We start from the raw sequence: 19948 nt of genomic DNA on the forward strand, positions 1-19948 counted from the left end.
CAATGCAAAACGTCAGAACATGAAGGCATCTGTTCAGTGACATAAGTTTCAGAATGTGGCAGAATGATCTGTCTGGTTTCTGAACAAGAAAGAGGTTGGCATAAAAGCCAGTGCCTTGTTGTGATGGGGTAACAGGTTATAACTCAGGAAGCCAGAGAGTGAATGGACTCTAGTAGAGCATCTGCTTTTCTCTGACCTGCGGGAAGGCCTGTGGAAAACAAATTGGGCTGCAGGACGGTCCCGGAAGGTAAAAGCGTAACCCTGGTAAACTACACCCTTTACCCAAGTATCCAAAATTGTTGACAACCAGACATCAGCGTAAAGCACAAGACGTCCTCCTATACTGGGAGTTCCTAGGTAGAGGCCCATCCGGTCAGATGGAAGGCTTGTTGACCAGCTTTGCATACGGCAGATGGCTCTCCTGACATGGACTGCGGATGCTGAAACCTTAGAAGTGAGTCAGAGTCAATAATGGCCTCACCCAGATAAGTGCTCAACTACAGATAATAAGTCAGACCTGTGAGCACCGAAGCAAAGATCGTCCTCTAGTGAGTCTGCCTAAGTCCTATGGTCGTATAGCGACCCAAAAGGGCCTGAGGACTAAGCGCACAACGGCACCTGCATTAGAAAAGATTGTTCATGGAATCCTTAAGGGAGGCCGTGTTTTGCGATCTGGAGCTGGAAGAGGACAAAATGTAGAAATGCATTTAGTTTCATAAAAACATTTGTTACAATACGCCCACGCCTCCACTAGGAGGTTGTTAGCTAAGCAGAGGAATGGAAATTCAGCTGCAGTCTTCCTCTGATGCGTAAATACAGAAGCATCAGACTGACTGATCCGAGTCCGAAATCAAAACCACAGATCTAACTGCTTTGATTAGGGCATCAACATCAACTTGTCCTCACAGTCCAAAGAAACAGCTGAGTCGAAGTCTAATGGGAGGGCAAGAAGCCACAAGTGCTCAGAACTGCCGACTGCCTTCCTCACCAGTAGCTCAGCCACAATGATTACAAGGAGCTTCCTTACCTGATCCCCCTAGCGTCGGCAGCAGCGGTGGCTCCATGGTGTCCTGCGGAGCCTGGCCAGGGACACTGTTGACAGTGCTCCAGCTGCTGGGTCTGAGGAATAGAGAGAGTGGCAGTGAGGAAGTCAAAGACACGGTCCCACCACCACTCTGAAAATGAAAGTTAAAAAAAAAAATGTAAAGAAACCATGGAAGACTAACAGAAGCCCCCTAAAAAGTGTTCCCTTGCTACAAACACCAAAATAAAACTGGCAGCCTAGGCTGGGAGCAGTGTATAGGCGCAGAGGGAGCCTGTGCTGCTGACTAAAGAAATAGAACGGTTTGGTGCCCAGGATACAGATGGATTCTCCATTATCTTGGCTGTTTCTCCACCTAAACGGAGGTTTAGTCACACCTAGGTGATAGCTTAGGTTGCTGAGTTTAATCACAGACAGGCGCCTTGAGGCACGACTACATACTCAGCATGCAATACACATCTCCACCACTGGGTGGCTAATGCTCCACTAATCCAGTACTTTAGAGCGAATAGCGGCGGATTGATCTACAAGCTCTAGAAAATGGTCAGTGATGAATGTACGTACTGCATACTGTACACACAGACCAATTGTCAGACGGAGAGAGTAAAGAAAAAACAAAGTTATAGAGATGCAAACGAACATGTTAAAACACTTGTCGTTTGCCGTGTTAGTGTATACAGACTCCGACGCAACAAATGTGTTAATAAAGCAATACTGTAATTTATACAGATGCAAATCATGATATACTGTAGAACACGTTACAAACTATGGTCCATTAATGATAGGGATACAGTATGATGAAGCGTCCAATATGAGCATCCAAGTCACCTACACAAAAACCAATAGGAAGGGATCACTGCTTACAGTACATTTACACATGAGCTTGTGCATTTATCATGAGCCATCGTGTCAGAGGGGTGAGGTGTGCCGCTTCCCATACTAAGAGTCCCGGGTTCGATTTCCTAAGTGCGAATACTGTACAAGTTTGTTTTCTACTGACACTTAATTTTATTTTTTGTAATCTATAGTAATATACCTGCAGATTCAATAGAAGTGTGCATACAGATTTTACATAAATCAAGACAAAGCTGCAGGAGCGTCACATTCCGCTATTTAAAATACACAGCGGCTATGGGGATAAGCGAGCTCCATACGCCGTACGGTACACATACAGTACAGTAGCAGGCCAGACTCAATCATTGAGCGGGTTTACAAAATGGATGCCACTTGTGACCCAGTGCCTCACGGAAGCCCACAGCAACTGTATGGAGCGAGCAACGGTTTCGATATTGCAAGAATCAGGGCAATGCTGAAGGGCGTCTCTATACACTAGTTAAAATATACTGTATACACAGCGGCAATGAAGTCCCGTAGAATGAGAAATTAATACAAATAATATTTTTTCTGACAGTTTATTAAAAAAATATTTGGGGGTCATCTACTGTAATAGTACCTTCACATTCAATAGAAACATGCACACAGAATTTGCATAAATCAGCGCAAAGCTTCATGAGCGTCTAATTACGCTATCTAAAATGCACACGTAGACAGATCAATAAATATAAATACACTAGTGGATGCAGACGCAACTACAGTAAGTGTTTGAGCAATACTGTACTGTAGTTCATTGACATTAGAGAATCTGTGCTGTACTGTATGAGAAGGGACACAAGAGCTCGTGTCTGCACTTCTTATCAGCTCTTCATTTACATACTGTATACATTAGTACTGTGTTGTCAATTTACTGTAACCTGACCTCCCTCCCTGTGTGTGAAATGAACAGGGGGAAGCGGGATGAGGGTGGGGTGAGGTGCTGGGCAAATACCGTGTTATGCAGAAAGTATTCATTCTCTAGTCTGCTGAAGCGTCCAATATGAGCGTCCAAATCCCCTACACAAAAACCAATGCGAGGGGATTCAGGTGCGGGGGGGATTTAGCTAGGAGATTCAGACGCTCCTTCAGCATTGCCCTGTAGTCTGCAAAACCTGTGCCGTCGCTCGCTCCATTGCTGACGGCTTCCACGGGGCAAGGGATCACGGCAGCCATTTTGTCAACTAGCTATGCTATAGAGTCCAGTGTATCATAATGTGCATAGAGCTAGCTTATCCCTATTAACCCTATTGTACAGCATTGCCCTGTAACTTGCAAAACCTATGCCGTCACTGGCTCCATAGCTGAGGGCTTCCACGAGGCAAGGGGTCACGGGTGGTAGCCATTTCAATCGTGTCTGGCCTGCTAAAGAATTGTATGTGTACCGTACGGTGTATAGAACCTTATTCTCGTAGCCGCTGTGTATTTGACAGTAGATACACTCTTGCAGCTTTGCACTGCTTTATGTAAATGTTGAATGTGAAGATATAGTATAATAGATACAAAAATAAAAAAATTAATACAGTGTCAGGAAAAAATTAACATGCATTTGCACTTTGGGAAACGAACTCGGGACTCTAAGCATGGGAAGCGGAAAACTTCACCACTCAGACATGTCGCCGCATGACAGATGCATAAGCCCATTGGTTTTGATTATGCCGTAATGGCTACGGGATTTGGATACTAACATATCCCTATTTATTATTACCAGTTATTATATAGCACACACATATTACGCAGCGATTTGCAGAGAATATTTGCCCATTCACATCAGTCCCTGCCCCAGTGGAGCTTACAATCTAGATTCCCTATCGCATGTACACACAGACACATTCACTAGGGTTCATTTTGTTGAGAGCCAATTAACCTACCAGCATATTTTTGGATTGTGGGGGGAACCGGAGAACTCGGAGGAAACCCACGGAAGTACAGGGAGAATATACAAACTCCGCACAGTTAGGGCCATGGTAGGAATTGAATTTATGACCTCAGTGCTGTGAGGCAGTAATGCTAACCATTACACTGTCCGTACTGCCCTAACATCAATAGACCACACTGTACCTGTAACACGTTAGTTTGCGTCTGTATACACCACTGTTTTTATTTGTTGATTTTTCTGCGGGACTTGGACGCTCACATATTCCTAACGTCAATGGACTATACTATGGCTTTATCACGTTCGTTTGCATCTGTCTATACTGTACTACTGTATTTGCGTCTGTGCACTGTAATATACTGTATGATAGGGGTGGCCAAACAGTTGATCGCGGACATGTGACCAGTCGATCGCGATCTGCCGTCCATCCACCCGAGGCGAGGAGAACGCACGCTTCTCCTGCCTGCCACCCTGCCTCTCAGTCTGGTCTCCGGCAGTGACGGCGGAGTGTATAGCTCAAATCAGGCGCCGGTTCGTTAGCCAATGAGAGCTCGCGGACCGGCGCCTGATTTGAGCTATACACGCTGCCGTCACCGCCGGAGACCAGACTGAGAGGCAGGGCAGCAGGCAGGAGAAGCGCGCGCTGCGCTCTCTACACAGCGGTGAGCAGCACTGTCGGGGCATATGTGGCACTGTGGGGGCATGGTACTGTGGGGGCATATCTGTATCTGGCACTGTAAGGTCATATCTGGCACTGTGGGGGCATATCTAGCACTGTGGGCACATGGCACTGTGGGGGCATATGTGTATCTGGCACTGTGGGGCCAAATGTGTTTGAGGTTTTTACCTGTGGGGGCCAATGTGTTATTTCGTGCGAGACAGTCATTACACTCTGTGCAGCAAGGCTACGTCCCTTTTTTTGTTATACCACGCCCACTTTTTGTTATGCCCCGCCCCTTTTTTGGGGCGCGCGCTATTATCCCACCTAGGTAGTTCACAAAATCTTTTCAGCTTTCAAAGTAGATCGCCGACTCCAAAAGTCTGGCCACCCCTGCTGTATGACATATTGTAGCATATTGTAGCGTAATGAGACGCACCAGTAAAGTAGTTCTTATGCTGTAGTTCAGTATTGTATTTTAATGGAGACCACACTCATGCGCAATGGCGATTTTAAAAAGCGACATCTGGCGGATGATCGCAGGTATTACGCTTAAAGGTAACGCCAAACGCTCTGTGTGCCTCCCTACGACTAGGCAAGCCTCCTTGCGCCCAGGTACGCTGCCCGATCGCGACTAACGCCTCAGCCAGCCAAGATAACGGAGGCTCCATCTGTAGCTCACCACCTATACCCATAGTGATCTCTGTTTCCCCTATAGATGTTATGGAAAAAACCTCAGCCATGGCTTAAAATGTTTGCTACTAAAAATACAGGACGGTCTTGGGAAGATAAATATGCCACAAATTCTTTTTCAGCTGTCAAAGAGACCCAGTGTCAATAAATATTAATTTATATAACAAACAAAGATCCTATTAGTGTAAACAAAAAAAGGTGACAAACATTAAAAACATCCCAGACAAATCTGCAGTTAAATGATATGTACAACTCAGACTTCACAACTGAATTACTGAATCTTATGTTATGCAATTGTGCACTTGGAAACTTCTGAAATGTGCTACATCAATTTTTTTCTTACAGCTGCCTGTCCCATGTCACCTGTACGGTTTTACATTTCCAAACACATTACAACTTACTGAGCAGAGCCAGACATGTTAGAGCAGCTGCTTGAAGTTTTGAGTTTGCCGAATAGTTTTTCAGTGCCTTAATGATGACCTCATGAGCTTCATTTAGTACCAGGATGTTAAAAAAACTCTCTATAACATAAAAAAAACAGTAAAACAATGAGCATTAGGTACTGAAATTTAAAATGTACTTTATATTTCAAAAATGCATCAACTAAGCACATTTTCCATAATTTGTGTTTGAATTAACTTTTCTTTTTTCATTAAAAAGAAAAAAAAAGCAATAAACATTTGCCATATTTCAGCGTATACAATATGTGCTGTTTAAGTGACAGGTCTGTTGAAATGCATTGTTTTAAATCTGGCATTTATACACTCCTGAACTAATGTAAAAAAAAAAAAACTTAATGAACTATCATTTTATGTCAATTTGAAATTTCATTAACTCCTATGTATCAGTGTTTAAGTCCATCTCTGTTGATCCTATTTTGACACTTTTTCGGCTTAACTCATTCAAACATCAATATCAGTAATTATATATGCAGTACCCTCGCAAATTATTCCATTGATTTTAAGAATATCTATGTATTTTTCTCCACATAATATTGGATATAGGGGGAGGGGCTCTATACTAGACACATTAGATGCTTATTAAGAGAGGTGCTACCTGTCTGACATCTATAGTACTACGCATGGGGGTATTTGGCTAGGCTGCTTTGGAGGATGGGTATGCGTGACCGTCACAATGCCATGGGGGGGGGGGAAGCTTGAGTGCAACAAGCCCCTTGCGGGCTCGGTGGCTCGTTGCGCTCGCCACAGGTTCTATTCCCACTCTATGAGTGTTGTGGACACCCACGAGTGGGAATAGCCCCTGCTGGTCGGCAAGATGACTATCAGGATTGTAAGCAGGCGGGATTTAGGGGCCGGTATTGTGAGCGCCTGTCTCCGCCGCTCACATAATTGCTACCCATTTTGCGGGTGTCCTGCGCCCCAGATGTGAACCCCTAGAATGCTAGGGACTTGCCTGATAAAGAGGTGACCTGGGCATTGGTGGACAAGCCCATATTTTTGGCCAAACATCAGCTAACAACCCCTCATATGATATTTAATTGTAATATCTATTTCAATTTTGAATAGTAATAATTGCATAGTGCACCTGCATCCCCCTTTTTTTATTTGATTATTTCTTCTCAGAAAACAATACCCATTTTTCAAAAATGCCAAAAAAAGTTTATTTTTGTTGAAATTACAAGAAAGTGAACTTAAAGCAAATGTGTGTAGTTTGTCTTATTAACCACCAAGAAATAGTTTGTGGCCCCATGCTTCGGAATTAATCCACATTCCAACATAGAAAAAGTTGTATTCTGCACATAGGTTTTCAGATTAAAATCTCACAATTGAAAAGGATAATGCATTTTTTTGTGCGTGTGTTTGAATGCAACACACAAAAGAAGTAGGATTATTATGGCAGATCAACAAGGCATACCAACGTTGCAGAATTGAACAAAAACTTTTTATATCCATTCTACTTTTTAATAAGGCTGGAAAGGTAAGTCACCGTAACACTGAGCATTGTATTTTACCCTCTTGCTTTATGTAGAAAAATCAAAGTTTTGAAATGTAGAGGTAGCTTAGTTTCTGGCTGTGGCTCTTAATAAAAAGATACATCCATCATGCACAAGTGTCCAATAATAAATACGAAACAAAATTAGCATTTATTCAATTTATTAATGACACTATTAATAGCCGACAAACAAAAAGTGTTATATGAACCATTACATACATGGATGGTTTTATTTTCTTATTCACAAACTATTTTCTTTTCCTTTATTTTTTTAATTAATCAATAACACACTGTGTAAAATGATCAAAGCAACGATCTGGAAATCTACAGAACCTGCCTAAAGTCAAATACTGTATTAGCAGAGGAAATGGAATATGGAGTATATGGCTTCCCACAAAGGGGCAGTGTTCTCCCCATGATCACTTTCATGGACACTCCAACCAGCTTTTAATATTTGTGTTTTCTACATGCCACCAGGCACTTTCCTGCTCCAGGAGTCTGACAACCAAAATCAGAGTCACACTGCACTAACTTTACTGTAACAGGCATAGTAACCAAGATACTCCAATCACAGATCCCTCCCCTGTCTTTAAGAGTATCCGGATGACAGGTTGACAGTCACTAGATCGAACACTATTGGTCGACACTGACATGGTCAACATAGGAAAATGGTCAACAAGGATAGGTCGACGTGGATTTTTTTAAACTTTTTCATACTTTATCATCCATCTGTGCCGAGCGCAGCGGCAGCAGAGCAAAGTAAGACATGCAAGGGGACGCGGTACACTAATTGGGGTTCCTGGTCATGTTACGGGAAAAAACGACACCAAAAACAGTTAAAAAATCAATCTCGACTGTTTCATGTATCGACATGTCCCGTTTCGACCATTTCCATGTGTCGACCATTTTCCCACGTTGCCCATGTCAATGTCGACCAATATTGGCTGTCGACCTTAACCAGGTCGACCATTTAATCCAGTACCGTCTTTAAGAGGTAGGACATGGTTGGAAGACGAGTACATTGCAAAAGGGAAGATGGAAAGGGTATATGTGCACTGTATGTCACCATGCATTGCTGGACACAATTATACTTATTCTGTGTCCAGCCAGCAAGTGGGCAATATCTGCAAGTCTTTCAAAATTATTTTATATAACATTGTTAATCTAGAGTTCAAATGAAAAGAAGTATTTCAACATTTTTCATTAATGCTAAGTATTAGCGCTGCCCCCAATCTGCTACATCTTAACACCACCCAGCTGGCTAACTTTTCTGGGAAAAACACTGGGGTCTATGGCACAGGAACACTGAGCATTGTAAGTAGCTTTCATCTAAAAAGGCTATAGTGTCTTGTGTTCGAAGAGTGAGGGTAGTGTCAAAGTCGAAAAATATTGCAGTAGACACATCACGTACAAACAACACACAGATGGCCTCCGCCCGTGTACTTGTTCTGCTGTGCGTGCACATATTCGCAATTTGCGTATGGTCGCTCCCGCGGTCGTGCGCATCAGCGCGTGGTATGGGTATTTACGGTAGAGTTTGTGAACGCATGGAGAGCTATCAAAACACATTACATATTTAATCCAAATAGTACACAATGTACACATAGTCCCCCTGCACCACACCAGAAAATAACAACAGTTTAAATGGTTTCAGAACAAAGGGATTCACCTTTACAGGATAAGAGGGGACAGACTAAGGTTATAAGGTGGTGTTTGGTATCCAGCTGTAGGGTATTTTAAGGGTAACATTCCGGTGTTGGTCTGCGGAAGATCGCATGTTCCTGCGGATAGTTATGTGCAAAAGCAGAATATCGATATAAACTGTATTTACTGTATATTATGTATGCGGCGGGAATCCAGAGGAGACCACCCACAAGAGCAGTTGGGAAAGACATCGCTTACCTTTTCAAATCAACCTATGACCTCTCCTGTACTGTAAAAGTGCATTCCTGTGTCCAATGGACAAAGGGATTACAGTATCCATTGTATTGCTTTTGGAAGAATTGTATAAATAAAGCCTGCTGCATCCTGGCCTGGCACAAGACTCACAAAGTTATCTATCAGATGACCGGGGACCGGCCGGGTTGCGCAAGCGATTCCAATCACGTATGTACATTGACTGTAGCCATTATTCTGTTATATTGTCTTGTATTGTAGTGTATGATTTGTATTGTAAACCCCCTTTCAGCATATATTACGCTGTGGTGTCGGAACCCAATGGTTTAACTACAAATCGGTGTTGTGTCTTCCTTTTCCTGCTAAGGTTTAAGAGTGTATTAGTAACGCATCGCATTGCTGTATAAGGTTTAAAGTGCATCTCTGGGTGTGTGCGCGCTGTGTGTACTTTGTACCCCCAGCGCGGTGTTTGTACTCTAAGTCCGTACAGTGATACGGGACTCCGTACGCAAACAGTGTATAAAGTACGTAGCGTGTGTATTAAGTATAGCGGCCACAGCGGCTAAAGGTTTAAAGTGTATTTAAGGTGTGTTTAAGGTATAGCTTTCTTTCCTGTAAGATAATCGACATAATCAATTGGGGGCATCGTCCGGTTTTCCACATATCCACAGCCTAACAGGTCACAGCAGACTTAACCTATCAGCAAAAGGGTGGACAGTTATCCTACGTATCCTTTTCTTGGTCGGTGGATGCACTGAGAAACCCTATTTATTTGCTGATTAGGCGACGTCTGCTCTGTATGGTTTGTAGGGATGCTGGTAAAACTCGTAAGGTAAACAGAAAAAAATAAGATTTTACTCACCGGTAAATCTATTTCTTGTAGTCCGTAGTGGATGCTGGGGACTCCGTAAGGACCATGGGGAATAGACGGGCTCCGCAGGAGACTGGGCACTCTAAAGAAAGATTTAGTACTACTGGTGTGCACTGGCTCCTCCCTCTATGCCCCTCCTCAAGACCTCAGTTAAGGAAACTGTGCCCGGAAGAGCTGACATTATAAGGAAAGGATTTTGGAATCCAGGGTAAGACTCATACCAGCCACACCAATCACACCGTATAACTTGTGATAAACTTACCCAGTCAACAGTATGAACAACAACAGAGCACCAACAATGGATGCCAACATAACATAACCCTTTATTAAGCAATAACTATATACACGTATTGCAGAAAGTCCGCACTTGGGACGGGCGCCCAGCATCCACTACTGACTACGAGAAATAGATTTACCGGTGAGTAAAATCTTATTTTCTCTAACATCCTAGTGGATGCTGGGGACTCCGTAAGGACCATGGGGATTATACCAAAGCTCCCAAACGGGCAGGAGAGTGCGGATGACTCTGCAGCACCGAATGGGCAGACACAAGCTCCTCCTCAGCCAGAGTATCAAACTTGTAGAACTTTGCAAAGGTGTTTGAACCCGACCAAGTAGCTGCTCGGCAAAGCTGTAATGCCGAGACCCCTCGGGCAGCCGCCCAAGAAGAGCCCACCTTCCTTGCGGAATGGGCTTTCACAGATTTTGGATGCGGCAATCCAGCCGCAGAATGAGCCTGCTGAATCGTGTTACAGATCCAGCGAGCAATGGTTTGCTTTGAAGCAGGAGGACCCAGCTTGTTGGGGGCATACAGGATAAACAGCGAGTCAGTTTTCCTGACTCCAGCCGTCCTGGCTACATAGATCTTCAAAGCCCTGACTACATCCAGCAACTTGGAATCCTCCAAGTCACGAGTAGCCGCAGGCACCACAATAGGTTGGTTCAAATGAAAAGATGACACCACCTTCGGCAGAAATTGCGGACGGGTCCGTAATTCTGCCCTGTCCATATGGAAAACCAGATATGGGCTTTTGCATGACAAAGCCGCCAATTCTGATACACGCCTAGCCGAAGCTAAGGCCAATAGCATGACCACTTTCCACGTGAGATACTTCAGCTCCACGGTCTTAAGTGGCTCAAACCAGTGGGATTTTAGGAAACCCAACACCACGTTGAGATCCCAAGGTGCCACTGGTGGCACAAAAGGGGGCTGAATATGCAGCACTCCCTTAACAAACGTCTGAACTTCAGGAAGAGAAGCCAGTTCCTTTTGAAAGAAAATAGATAGGGCCGAAATCTGGACCTTTATGGACCCCAACTTCAAGCCCATAGTCACTCCAAACTGTAGGAAGTGCAGGAACCGGCCCAGCTGGAAGTCCTCTGTAGGGTCCTTCCTGGCCTCACACCAGGCAACATATTTTCGCCATATACGGTGATAGTGTTTTGCGGTCACGTCTTTCCTAGCCTTTATCAGCGTAGGAATAACTTCCTCCGGAATGCCTTTCTCCGCTAGGATCCTGCGTTCAACCGCCATGCCGTCAAACGCAGCCGCGGTAAGTCTTGGAACAGACAGGGCCCCTGTTGCAACAGGTCCTGTCTGAGAGGCAGAGGCCACGGGTCCTCTGTGAGCATTTCTTGCAGTTCCGGGTACCAAGTCCTTCTTGGCCAATCCGGAACAATGAGTATTGTTCTCACTCCTCTTCTTCTTACGATTCTCAGCACCTTGGGTATGAGAGGAAGAGGAGGAAACACATAGACCGACTGGAACACCCACGGTGTTACCAGTGCATCCACAGCTATCGCCTGAGGGTCTCTTGACCTGGCGCAATACCTTTGTAGTTTTTTGTTGAGACGGGACGCCATCATGTCTACCTGTGGCAGTTCCCATCGATTTGTAATCTGAGTGAAGACTTCGTGATGAAGTCCCCACTCTCCCGGGTGGAGGTCGTGCCTGCTGAGGAAGTCTGCTTCCCAGTTGTCCACTCCCGGAATGAACACTGCTGACAGTGCTTGCACGTGATTCTCCACCCACCGAAGAATCCTGGTGGCTTCCGCCATCGCCACTCTGCTTCTTGTGCCGCCCTGGCGGTTTACATGAGCCACCGCGGTGATGTTGTCTGACTGAATCAGCACCGGTTGGTTGCGAAGCAGAGGCTCCGCTTGACTCAGGGCGTTGTATATGGCCCTTAGTTCCAGGATATTTATGTGCAGACAAGCCTCCTGACTTGACCACAACCCTTGGAAGTTTCTTCCCTGAGTGACTGCCCCCCACCCTCGGAGGCTCGCATCCGTGGTCACCAGGACCCAGTCCTGTACGCCGAACCTGCGGCCCTCTAGAAGGTGAGCACTCTGCAGCCACCACAGAAGAGACACCCTGGCCCTGGGGGACAGGGTGATCAGCCGATGCATTTGAAGATGCGATCCGGACCATTTGTCCAACAGATCCCATTGAAAGATCCTCGCATGGAACCTGCCGAAGGGAATGGCTTCGTATGATGCCACCATCTTTCCCAGGACTCGTGTGCAGCGATGCACCGACACCTGTTTTGGTTTCAAGATGTCTCTGACTAGAGTCACGAGCTCTTGAGCCTTCTCTGCCGGGAGAAACACCTTCTTCTGGTCCGTGTCCAGAATCATGCCCAGAAAGGGCAGACGCGTTGAAGGAATCAGCTGCGACTTTGGGATATTCAGAATCCAGCCGTGCTGTTGCAACACTGCCTGAGAGTGTGCTACGCTGATCAGCAACTGCTCTCTGGACCTCGCCTTTATGAGGAGATCGTCCAAGTATGGGATAATTGTGACTCCTTGCTTTCGAAGGAGCACCATCATTTCTGCCATAACCTTGGTAAATATCCTCGGTGCCGTGGAGAGCCCAAACAGCAACGTCTGGAATTGGTAATGACAGTCCTGTACCACAAATCTGAGGTACTCCTGATGAGGTGGATAAATGGGGACATGCAAGTAAGCATCCTTGATGTCCAGAGACACCATAAAATCCCCCTCTTCCAGGCTTGCAATGACTGCTCTGAGCGATTCCATTTTGAACTTGAATCTTTTCAGATAAATGTTCAGGGACTTTAAATTCAATATGGGTCTGACCGAACCGTCCGGTTTCGGTACCACAAACATTGTGGAATAGTATCCCCTTCCCTGTTGAAGGAGGGGAACCTTTACCACCACCTGCTGGAGATATAGCTTGTGAATCGCCGCTAACACTACTTCCCGTTCCATGGGGGAAGCTGGCAGGGCCGATTTGAGGTAACGGTGAGGGGGCATCACTTCGAATTCTAGCTTGTATCCCTGAGACACAATCTGTATAGCCCAGGGATCCACCTGTGAGTGAACCCACTGGTGGCTGAAATTTCGGAGACGCGCCCCCACCGCTCCTGGCTCCACCTGTGGAGCCCCAGCATCATGCGGTGGATTCAGTGGAAGCCGGGGAGGACTTCTTTTCCTGGGAACTAGCTGTATGGTGCAGCTTCTTTCCTCTACCCCTGCCTCTGGCAAGAAAGGACGCACCTCTGACCTTCTTGCTTCTTTGTGAGCGAAAGGACTGCATTTGGTAATACGGTGCTTTCTTAGGCTGTGAGGGAATATATGGCAAAAAGTTTGACTTCCCAGCCGTAGCCCAGCAGAAGCTCTCTGAAAATAAAAAAACCTAACTAAAATACTTTCTTATTAGCAAGCTCAGGAGAGCTCACTAAAAGCACCCAGCTCTGGCCGGGCACAGATTCTAACGGAGGTCTGGAGGAGGGGCATAGAGGGAGGAGCCAGTGCACACCAGTAGTACTAAATCTTTCTTAGAGTGCCCAGTCTCCTGCGGAACCCGTCAATTCCCCATGGTCCTTACGGAGTCCCCAGCATCCACTAGGACGTTAGAGAAAAGCTATTTAAAATCTGTGATTTTATTTTTTGGCGCCAAATGCGTACACAACAAAAGCGTACACCCATACTCTTTGTACACCCGCTCACATTGTTGCCATAGGACTGATTGCCAGATTCATAATATAAATATTAAGGAAGTAAGTGTAAAACACAAACACAGTGTCAGACTTGGTTTTGTCTGTGTCCCCGGAGGGGGCGCTAGTGGGTCAGTGGAGGTGGATGGGAGAAAACGAGGAGGCTGGATTATGTTTCTGCGCATGAGCGCAATGATATTTATTATACAGAGGATTCACAAACGGCAGCAGAAAATAACAGTAGAAATGCAAATGTCAATTGAACAGCGTAATAGCTGAGAGTCTATGGTAACAGAATGAATGGTGACTGATGAAATAATAACCGGTAGTGATGATAACAGATGAGTGATAATTTGGCAGAGAATATTCTGGTATGGAAACCAGAGCAGATTAAAACATGGAACCAGCAGAGATGATGTTGTATGGCAAACCTGGTAGCAGAGGCAGGAGTCTGACTCACAGTGCAGGTGATGAGGCACTGGCAGCAAGCAAGCTGTATCACAGGTGGAGAGATGGAACACACCTGGAGTCAGTCTCTACTGCTAGGCTGAAGCACACAGAGATGGTGATGAGTGTGAAGCCTGTAGATGGAAGCAGGTATTGCTGGGGCTTGAAGTTCCACGGAGCTGTGAAGAGTACCCAGGAGTACAAAGTCTCAGGTAGAAAGCCAGGAACACGGAACAGCAGGTAGGTATCCAGGTACACGGAGGAAACAGGAACCAGATCCTTACACATGAGTCGCAGGAGTGACACAAAGTTCAGGATGCCTGCAGACTGATCCTGCAGCTTCATATATACCCCTTGTTAGACAGTCATTGGTGGAGTGAGGAAAAGTGGGTGCGGCCAAGCACCGGATTGGCCGCCGTATGCTGACTGCTGGAGGCTGTCATGGCGGCGCCCATGCCGCGGCCTAGCGGGAACGCGGCGAGCTACACGCCCGCTATCACAGGAGCGCTCCCAGGCCCAGGATGGCGTCTGATGGCAGAGACGCGGATGACAGATGAACGCAGGGACCCAGGACGGAGTCCGCAGCGGCGGACAGATGTCAGCTTGGTGAGTCGATTCCTGACAGTACCCCCCCCTTTAAGGGTGGGCACCGAACACCCACGTGGTTTGGAAGGATGAGTGTTATGGAAGACACGGACCAACCTTGGAGCATGGACATCCAACGAATTCACCCAACTTCTCTCCTCTGGGCCATAACCGGACCAATCGACAAGGTATTGAAGACGTCCATACCGGCAACGGGAATCCAGAATCTTGCCAATCTCGAACTCCACGCCCCGCTGAGTTCGAACTTTGGGGCCAACTGGAAGAGCTCTTTGGAAATGATTCAGGACTAAAGGTCTGAGGAGAGAAACATGAAAAGCATTAGGTATTCGCAGAGAAGGTGGTAACTTCAGCTTGTAGGCCACAGGGTTGATGACTCTTTCGATAGGAAAGGGGCCAATGAAACGTGGTGCAAATTTCATAGACGGGACCCTAAGACGGAGGTTCCGGGTAGACAGCCAAACCTTGTCCCCAGGTTTCAGGCTAGGAACTGCGCGTCTTTTGCGATCAGCAAAGTATTTATACCGGCTGGAGGCCTTTTTGAGAGAAACGTGAATCTTCCTCCAAATTGAAGAAAACTGACTCAGGGCAGTAGTGGCAGCAGGAACATCCATGTGAGGGAGTTCTTGGAAGTCTGGAACACGAGGATGTTGCCCATATACTGCAAAGAATGGAGTTGTCTCAGTAGCAGTGTGGTAGCGGAAGTTGTGGGCAAACTCGGCCCATGGGAGCAGATCAAACCAGTCATCCTGAGAAGATGAAACATACAACCTTAAAAATGTCTCTAGTTCTTGATTTACCCTCTCTGTCTGCCCATTCGTCTGAGGGTGGTAAGATGACGAGAACTTCAGTTTAACCTGCATGGCAGAACAGAGAGCCCTCCAAAACCTCGCTACAAACTGTACACCTCGGTCGGATATTATTTCTGAGGGTAGACCATGTAAGCGGAAAATCTCCCGTAGGAAGATTTGGGCGAGTTTTGGGGCAGAAGGGAGACCCTGGAGAGGAACAAAATGGGCCATCTTGGTAAATCTGTCCACTACAACCCAGATGGTATTGTATCCTTGAGAAGGAGGAAGGTCGGAGATAAAGTCCATGGACAGGTGTGACCAAGGGCGACTAGGAATAGACAATGGTTGTAACTGACCTGCTGGAGATTGACGAGGAGTCTTGTGCTGCACACACTTAGGACAGGATGCTACGAAATCCTTGATGTCAGCTTTCATCTTTGGCCACCAGTATGTCTCAGAGAGGAACTTGAAGGTTTTCAGGACACCGGGATGACCAGTGAACTTGGATTGATGGGCCCAAGACAGCAACTTGGGACGGAGTTCTGGGGAAACAAAAGTCTTACCAGGAGGAGGAGCTGGGGAGACTTGAGATGCAGCAAATACCACTGGACTCAGGATGGAATGTGGAACTGAGTCAGGCGTTTCCTCTTCGGATTCCATAGATCGGGATAAGGCGTCAGCTTTAACATTCTGCGAACCTGGGCGGAAATGAAGCTTAAAATTAAAACGTGAGAAAAACATAGCCCACCTGGACTGGCGAGGATTAAGGCACTGAGCTGCCTTTAAATATAGCAGATTTTTATGATCCGTGTAGATGTTGAACGGATGTTTGGCCCCTTCCAGGAGATACCTCCATTCCTCGAGGGCCAGCTTAATCGCCAGTAGTTCTTGATCTCCAACGGAGTAGTTAGCTTCTGCAGGGAGGAATTTACGAGAATAAAATCCACAGGGGTGGATTTTCCCATCGGTTCCCTTCTGGGAGAGAATAGCTCCAACTCCAACTGTAGAGGCATCCACCTCCAACTCGAACGGTCTGTTTACATCTGGCTGGGACAGAACTGGAGCAGACATAAAGGCCAGCTTGATCTTCTGGAAGGCCGCTAAAGCCTCTTCTGACCAGTTGGAATGGTCTGCCCCTTTCCGAGTTAAGTTGGTAATAGGAGCGATGAGAGTGGAGAATCCCCGAATAAATTTCCTATAGTAGTTGGCAAATCCCAGGAACCGCTGAATAGACTTGAGAGAATTTGGAATGGACCAATTGGCAATGGCTTCCAACTTTGTCGGGTCCATCTGGAGATCCGATCCGGAAATTATATAACCCAGGAAGGGTATAGAGGAAACTTCAAAGGTACACTTGGATAGTTTACCGTAGAGCCGGTTCTCACGAAGACGTCGGAGGACTTCACGAACTTGTAGACGATGAGAGGGAAGATCTTGGGAGAAGATGAGGATATCATCCAGATAAACAACGAGGTATTTATACAGAACGTCACGGAAGATTTCGTTCACAAAGTGTTGGAACACTGCTGGGGCATTACTCAACCCGAATGGCATTACCAGGTACTCGTAATGACCATCTCGAGTGTTAAAAGCTGTTTTCCATTCGTCACCACTCCGGATTCTGATGAGGTTGTAGGCACCGCGGAGATCTAGCTTGGTGAAGATGCGGGCTCCTTTAACTCTGTCAAATAATTCGGTAATGAGTGGTAATGGATAACTATTTTTAATGGTAATGTCATTGAGACCCCGGTAGTCAATGCATGGACGCAGTCCTCCATCCTTCTTTTTAACAAAGAAGAAGCCTGCACCAGCGGGTGATGATGAAGGACGGATGAATCCCTTCTGTAAATTTTCCCGGATGTAGTCGCTCATCGCTTCAGTTTCAGGAACAGATAACGGGTAGGTACGCCCCCTAGGTGGCTTCTTGCCAGGAAGGAGATCGATGGGACAATCCCATTCTCTATGGGGCGGCAGGACATCAGCGGCCTTTTCACTGAAGACATCAGAGAAATCTTGATAAGCCGCAGGAAGACTTGACTGGGTTTTTACTTCAGTAGACTTGATTGGACAAACTTGGGCTAAACAGGACTGATGGCAATGTGAACCCCATGAAGTAAGTTGTAACGTTGACCAGTCAAACTATGGATTGTGTAGCTGGAGCCAGGGCATGCCCAAAACGATCTCCTGGGTGGCTTGAGGAATGACTAAGAACTTTATTAATTCTGAGTGTAGGAACCCAACTCCCAAAACCACTGGTGCAGTTTGGTGAGAAATATTCCCCTTGGAGATTCGGCTACCATCCACGGCGGTAATGTAGACTGGGTAAGAAAGTTCACATACAGGCAAGCAAAATTTATTTACCGCAGCTTGGGTGATGAAATTTCCTGCGGCTCCACAGTCCACTAATGCTGATGCAGACTGAAGCCCAACTGAAGTCTCTAAAGTCACAGGAAGGACAAGGTCTTGATTAGAAGGAGCTTGTCTAGAAGATCCCAACTTGACTCCTCCTTTACAAGTCAGGATCTGGCGTTTCCCGAACGCACTGTGCAGGAATTAATCTGGTGACCTGCAGCCGCACAATAAAGACAAAGTCTCTCACGAAGTCTTCTTGACCGCTCCTCAGGAGTTAGGCGGGACCTATTTATTTGCATAGGCTCATCAGAAGGTGGAGACTGGAACTGTACGGAAGGTATCATCCTTGCTCTGCGTGGCTCACTCCGAGCACGTTCATTGTTGCGTTCGCGGATGCGAGAGTCCAACTTGATGCACAGGGAAATTAAATCAGACAATTGTACAGGAAGATCGCGGGTTGCCAGTTCGTCCTTGATCCGATCAGAGAGTCCATGCCAGAAAGCTGCTACCAGGGCTTGATTGTTCCACTGAATCTCTGCGGCCAACGTCTGGAACTGGATGACATATTGTCCCATACTACGGGTACCTTGACGAAGTTGGATTAGGTCTGCAGAAGCTGATGTTGCACGACCAGGCTCGTCAAAGATCCGTCTGAAGGTTGACACGAATTCTGTATAGTTGTTAATCAGAGGGTCGGCACGTTCCCACAGAGGAGACACCCAACTCAAAGCAGATCCAGAAAGTAGAGAGATGATATAGGCAACCTTGGATCTTGACGTGGGGAAATTATGTGACAACAATTCAAACTGGATTTCACATTGGTTGAGAAACCCGCGACATAACTTTGGGCTGCCATCATACTTGCTTGGCACGGGCAGGTGCAGACGTGACACTGGAGCTGATGCAGCCGGCATAGAGGAACTCACAGTACTGGCAGGTGCTGGAGTAACAGGAACTGTAGAAGTGTGTACACTAGGCAGGGATTGCTGTAGTGTATCTATCCGGGAGGACATCCCTTGCAGGAACTGGAACATCTGCTGCTGCGCAGCCTCTTGACCATCCAGACGGGAGACCAGATTTTGCAAGGCCTCTGACCCCACACTCCGTCCACCATCCGAGTCCATCGATCCTGAACTTACTGTCAGACTTGGTTTTGTCTGTGTCCCCGGAGGGGGCGCTAGTGGGTCAGTGGAGGTGGATGGGAGAAAACGAGGAGGCTGGATTATGTTTCTGCGCATGAGCGCAATGATATTTATTATACAGAGGATTCACAAACGGCAGCAGAAAATAACAGTAGAAATGCAAATGTCAATTGAACAGCGTAATAGCTGAGAGTCTATGGTAACAGAATGAATGGTGACTGATGAAATAATAACCGGTAGTGATGATAACAGATGAGTGATAATTTGGCAGAGAATATTCTGGTATGGAAACCAGAGCAGATTAAAACATGGAACCAGCAGAGATGATGTTGTATGGCAAACCTGGTAGCAGAGGCAGGAGTCTGACTCACAGTGCAGGTGATGAGGCACTGGCAGCAAGCAAGCTGTATCACAGGTGGAGAGATGGAACACACCTGGAGTCAGTCTCTACTGCTAGGCTGAAGCACACAGAGATGGTGATGAGTGTGAAGCCTGTAGATGGAAGCAGGTATTGCTGGGGCTTGAAGTTCCACGGAGCTGTGAAGAGTAACCAGGAGTACAAAGTCTCAGGTAGAAAGCCAGGAACACGGAACAGCAGGTAGGTATCCAGGTACACGGAGGAAACAGGAACCAGATCCTTACACATGAGTCGCAGGAGTGACACAAAGTTCAGGATGCCTGCAGACTGATCCTGCAGCTTCATATATACCCCTTGTTAGACAGTCATTGGTGGAGTGAGGAAAAGTGGGTGCGGCCAAGCACCGGATTGGCCGCCGTATGCTGACTGCTGGAGGC

The 19948-nt window shown here is 46.4% G+C and overlaps 1 protein-coding gene across 4 annotated transcripts in view; it reads right to left on the minus strand.

Annotated features, from left to right (window-relative positions):
* The window catches only part of LRRK2 (leucine rich repeat kinase 2), a 469339-nt gene that overhangs the window by 330427 nt on the left and 118964 nt on the right, over positions 1-19948 (minus strand). For all 4 annotated transcript variants that reach the window (XM_063927081.1, XM_063927083.1, XM_063927080.1 and 1 more), the window contains exon 9: positions 5541-5660. In XM_063927081.1, coding sequence (XP_063783151.1) covers positions 5541-5660 — 120 coding nt within the window. The remainder of the gene's footprint in view (positions 1-5540; positions 5661-19948) is intronic.

The sequence above is a fragment of the Pseudophryne corroboree genome, chromosome 6 (genome assembly GCF_028390025.1).
Source record: "Pseudophryne corroboree isolate aPseCor3 chromosome 6, aPseCor3.hap2, whole genome shotgun sequence".
Classification (NCBI taxonomy): domain Eukaryota; kingdom Metazoa; phylum Chordata; class Amphibia; order Anura; family Myobatrachidae; genus Pseudophryne; species Pseudophryne corroboree.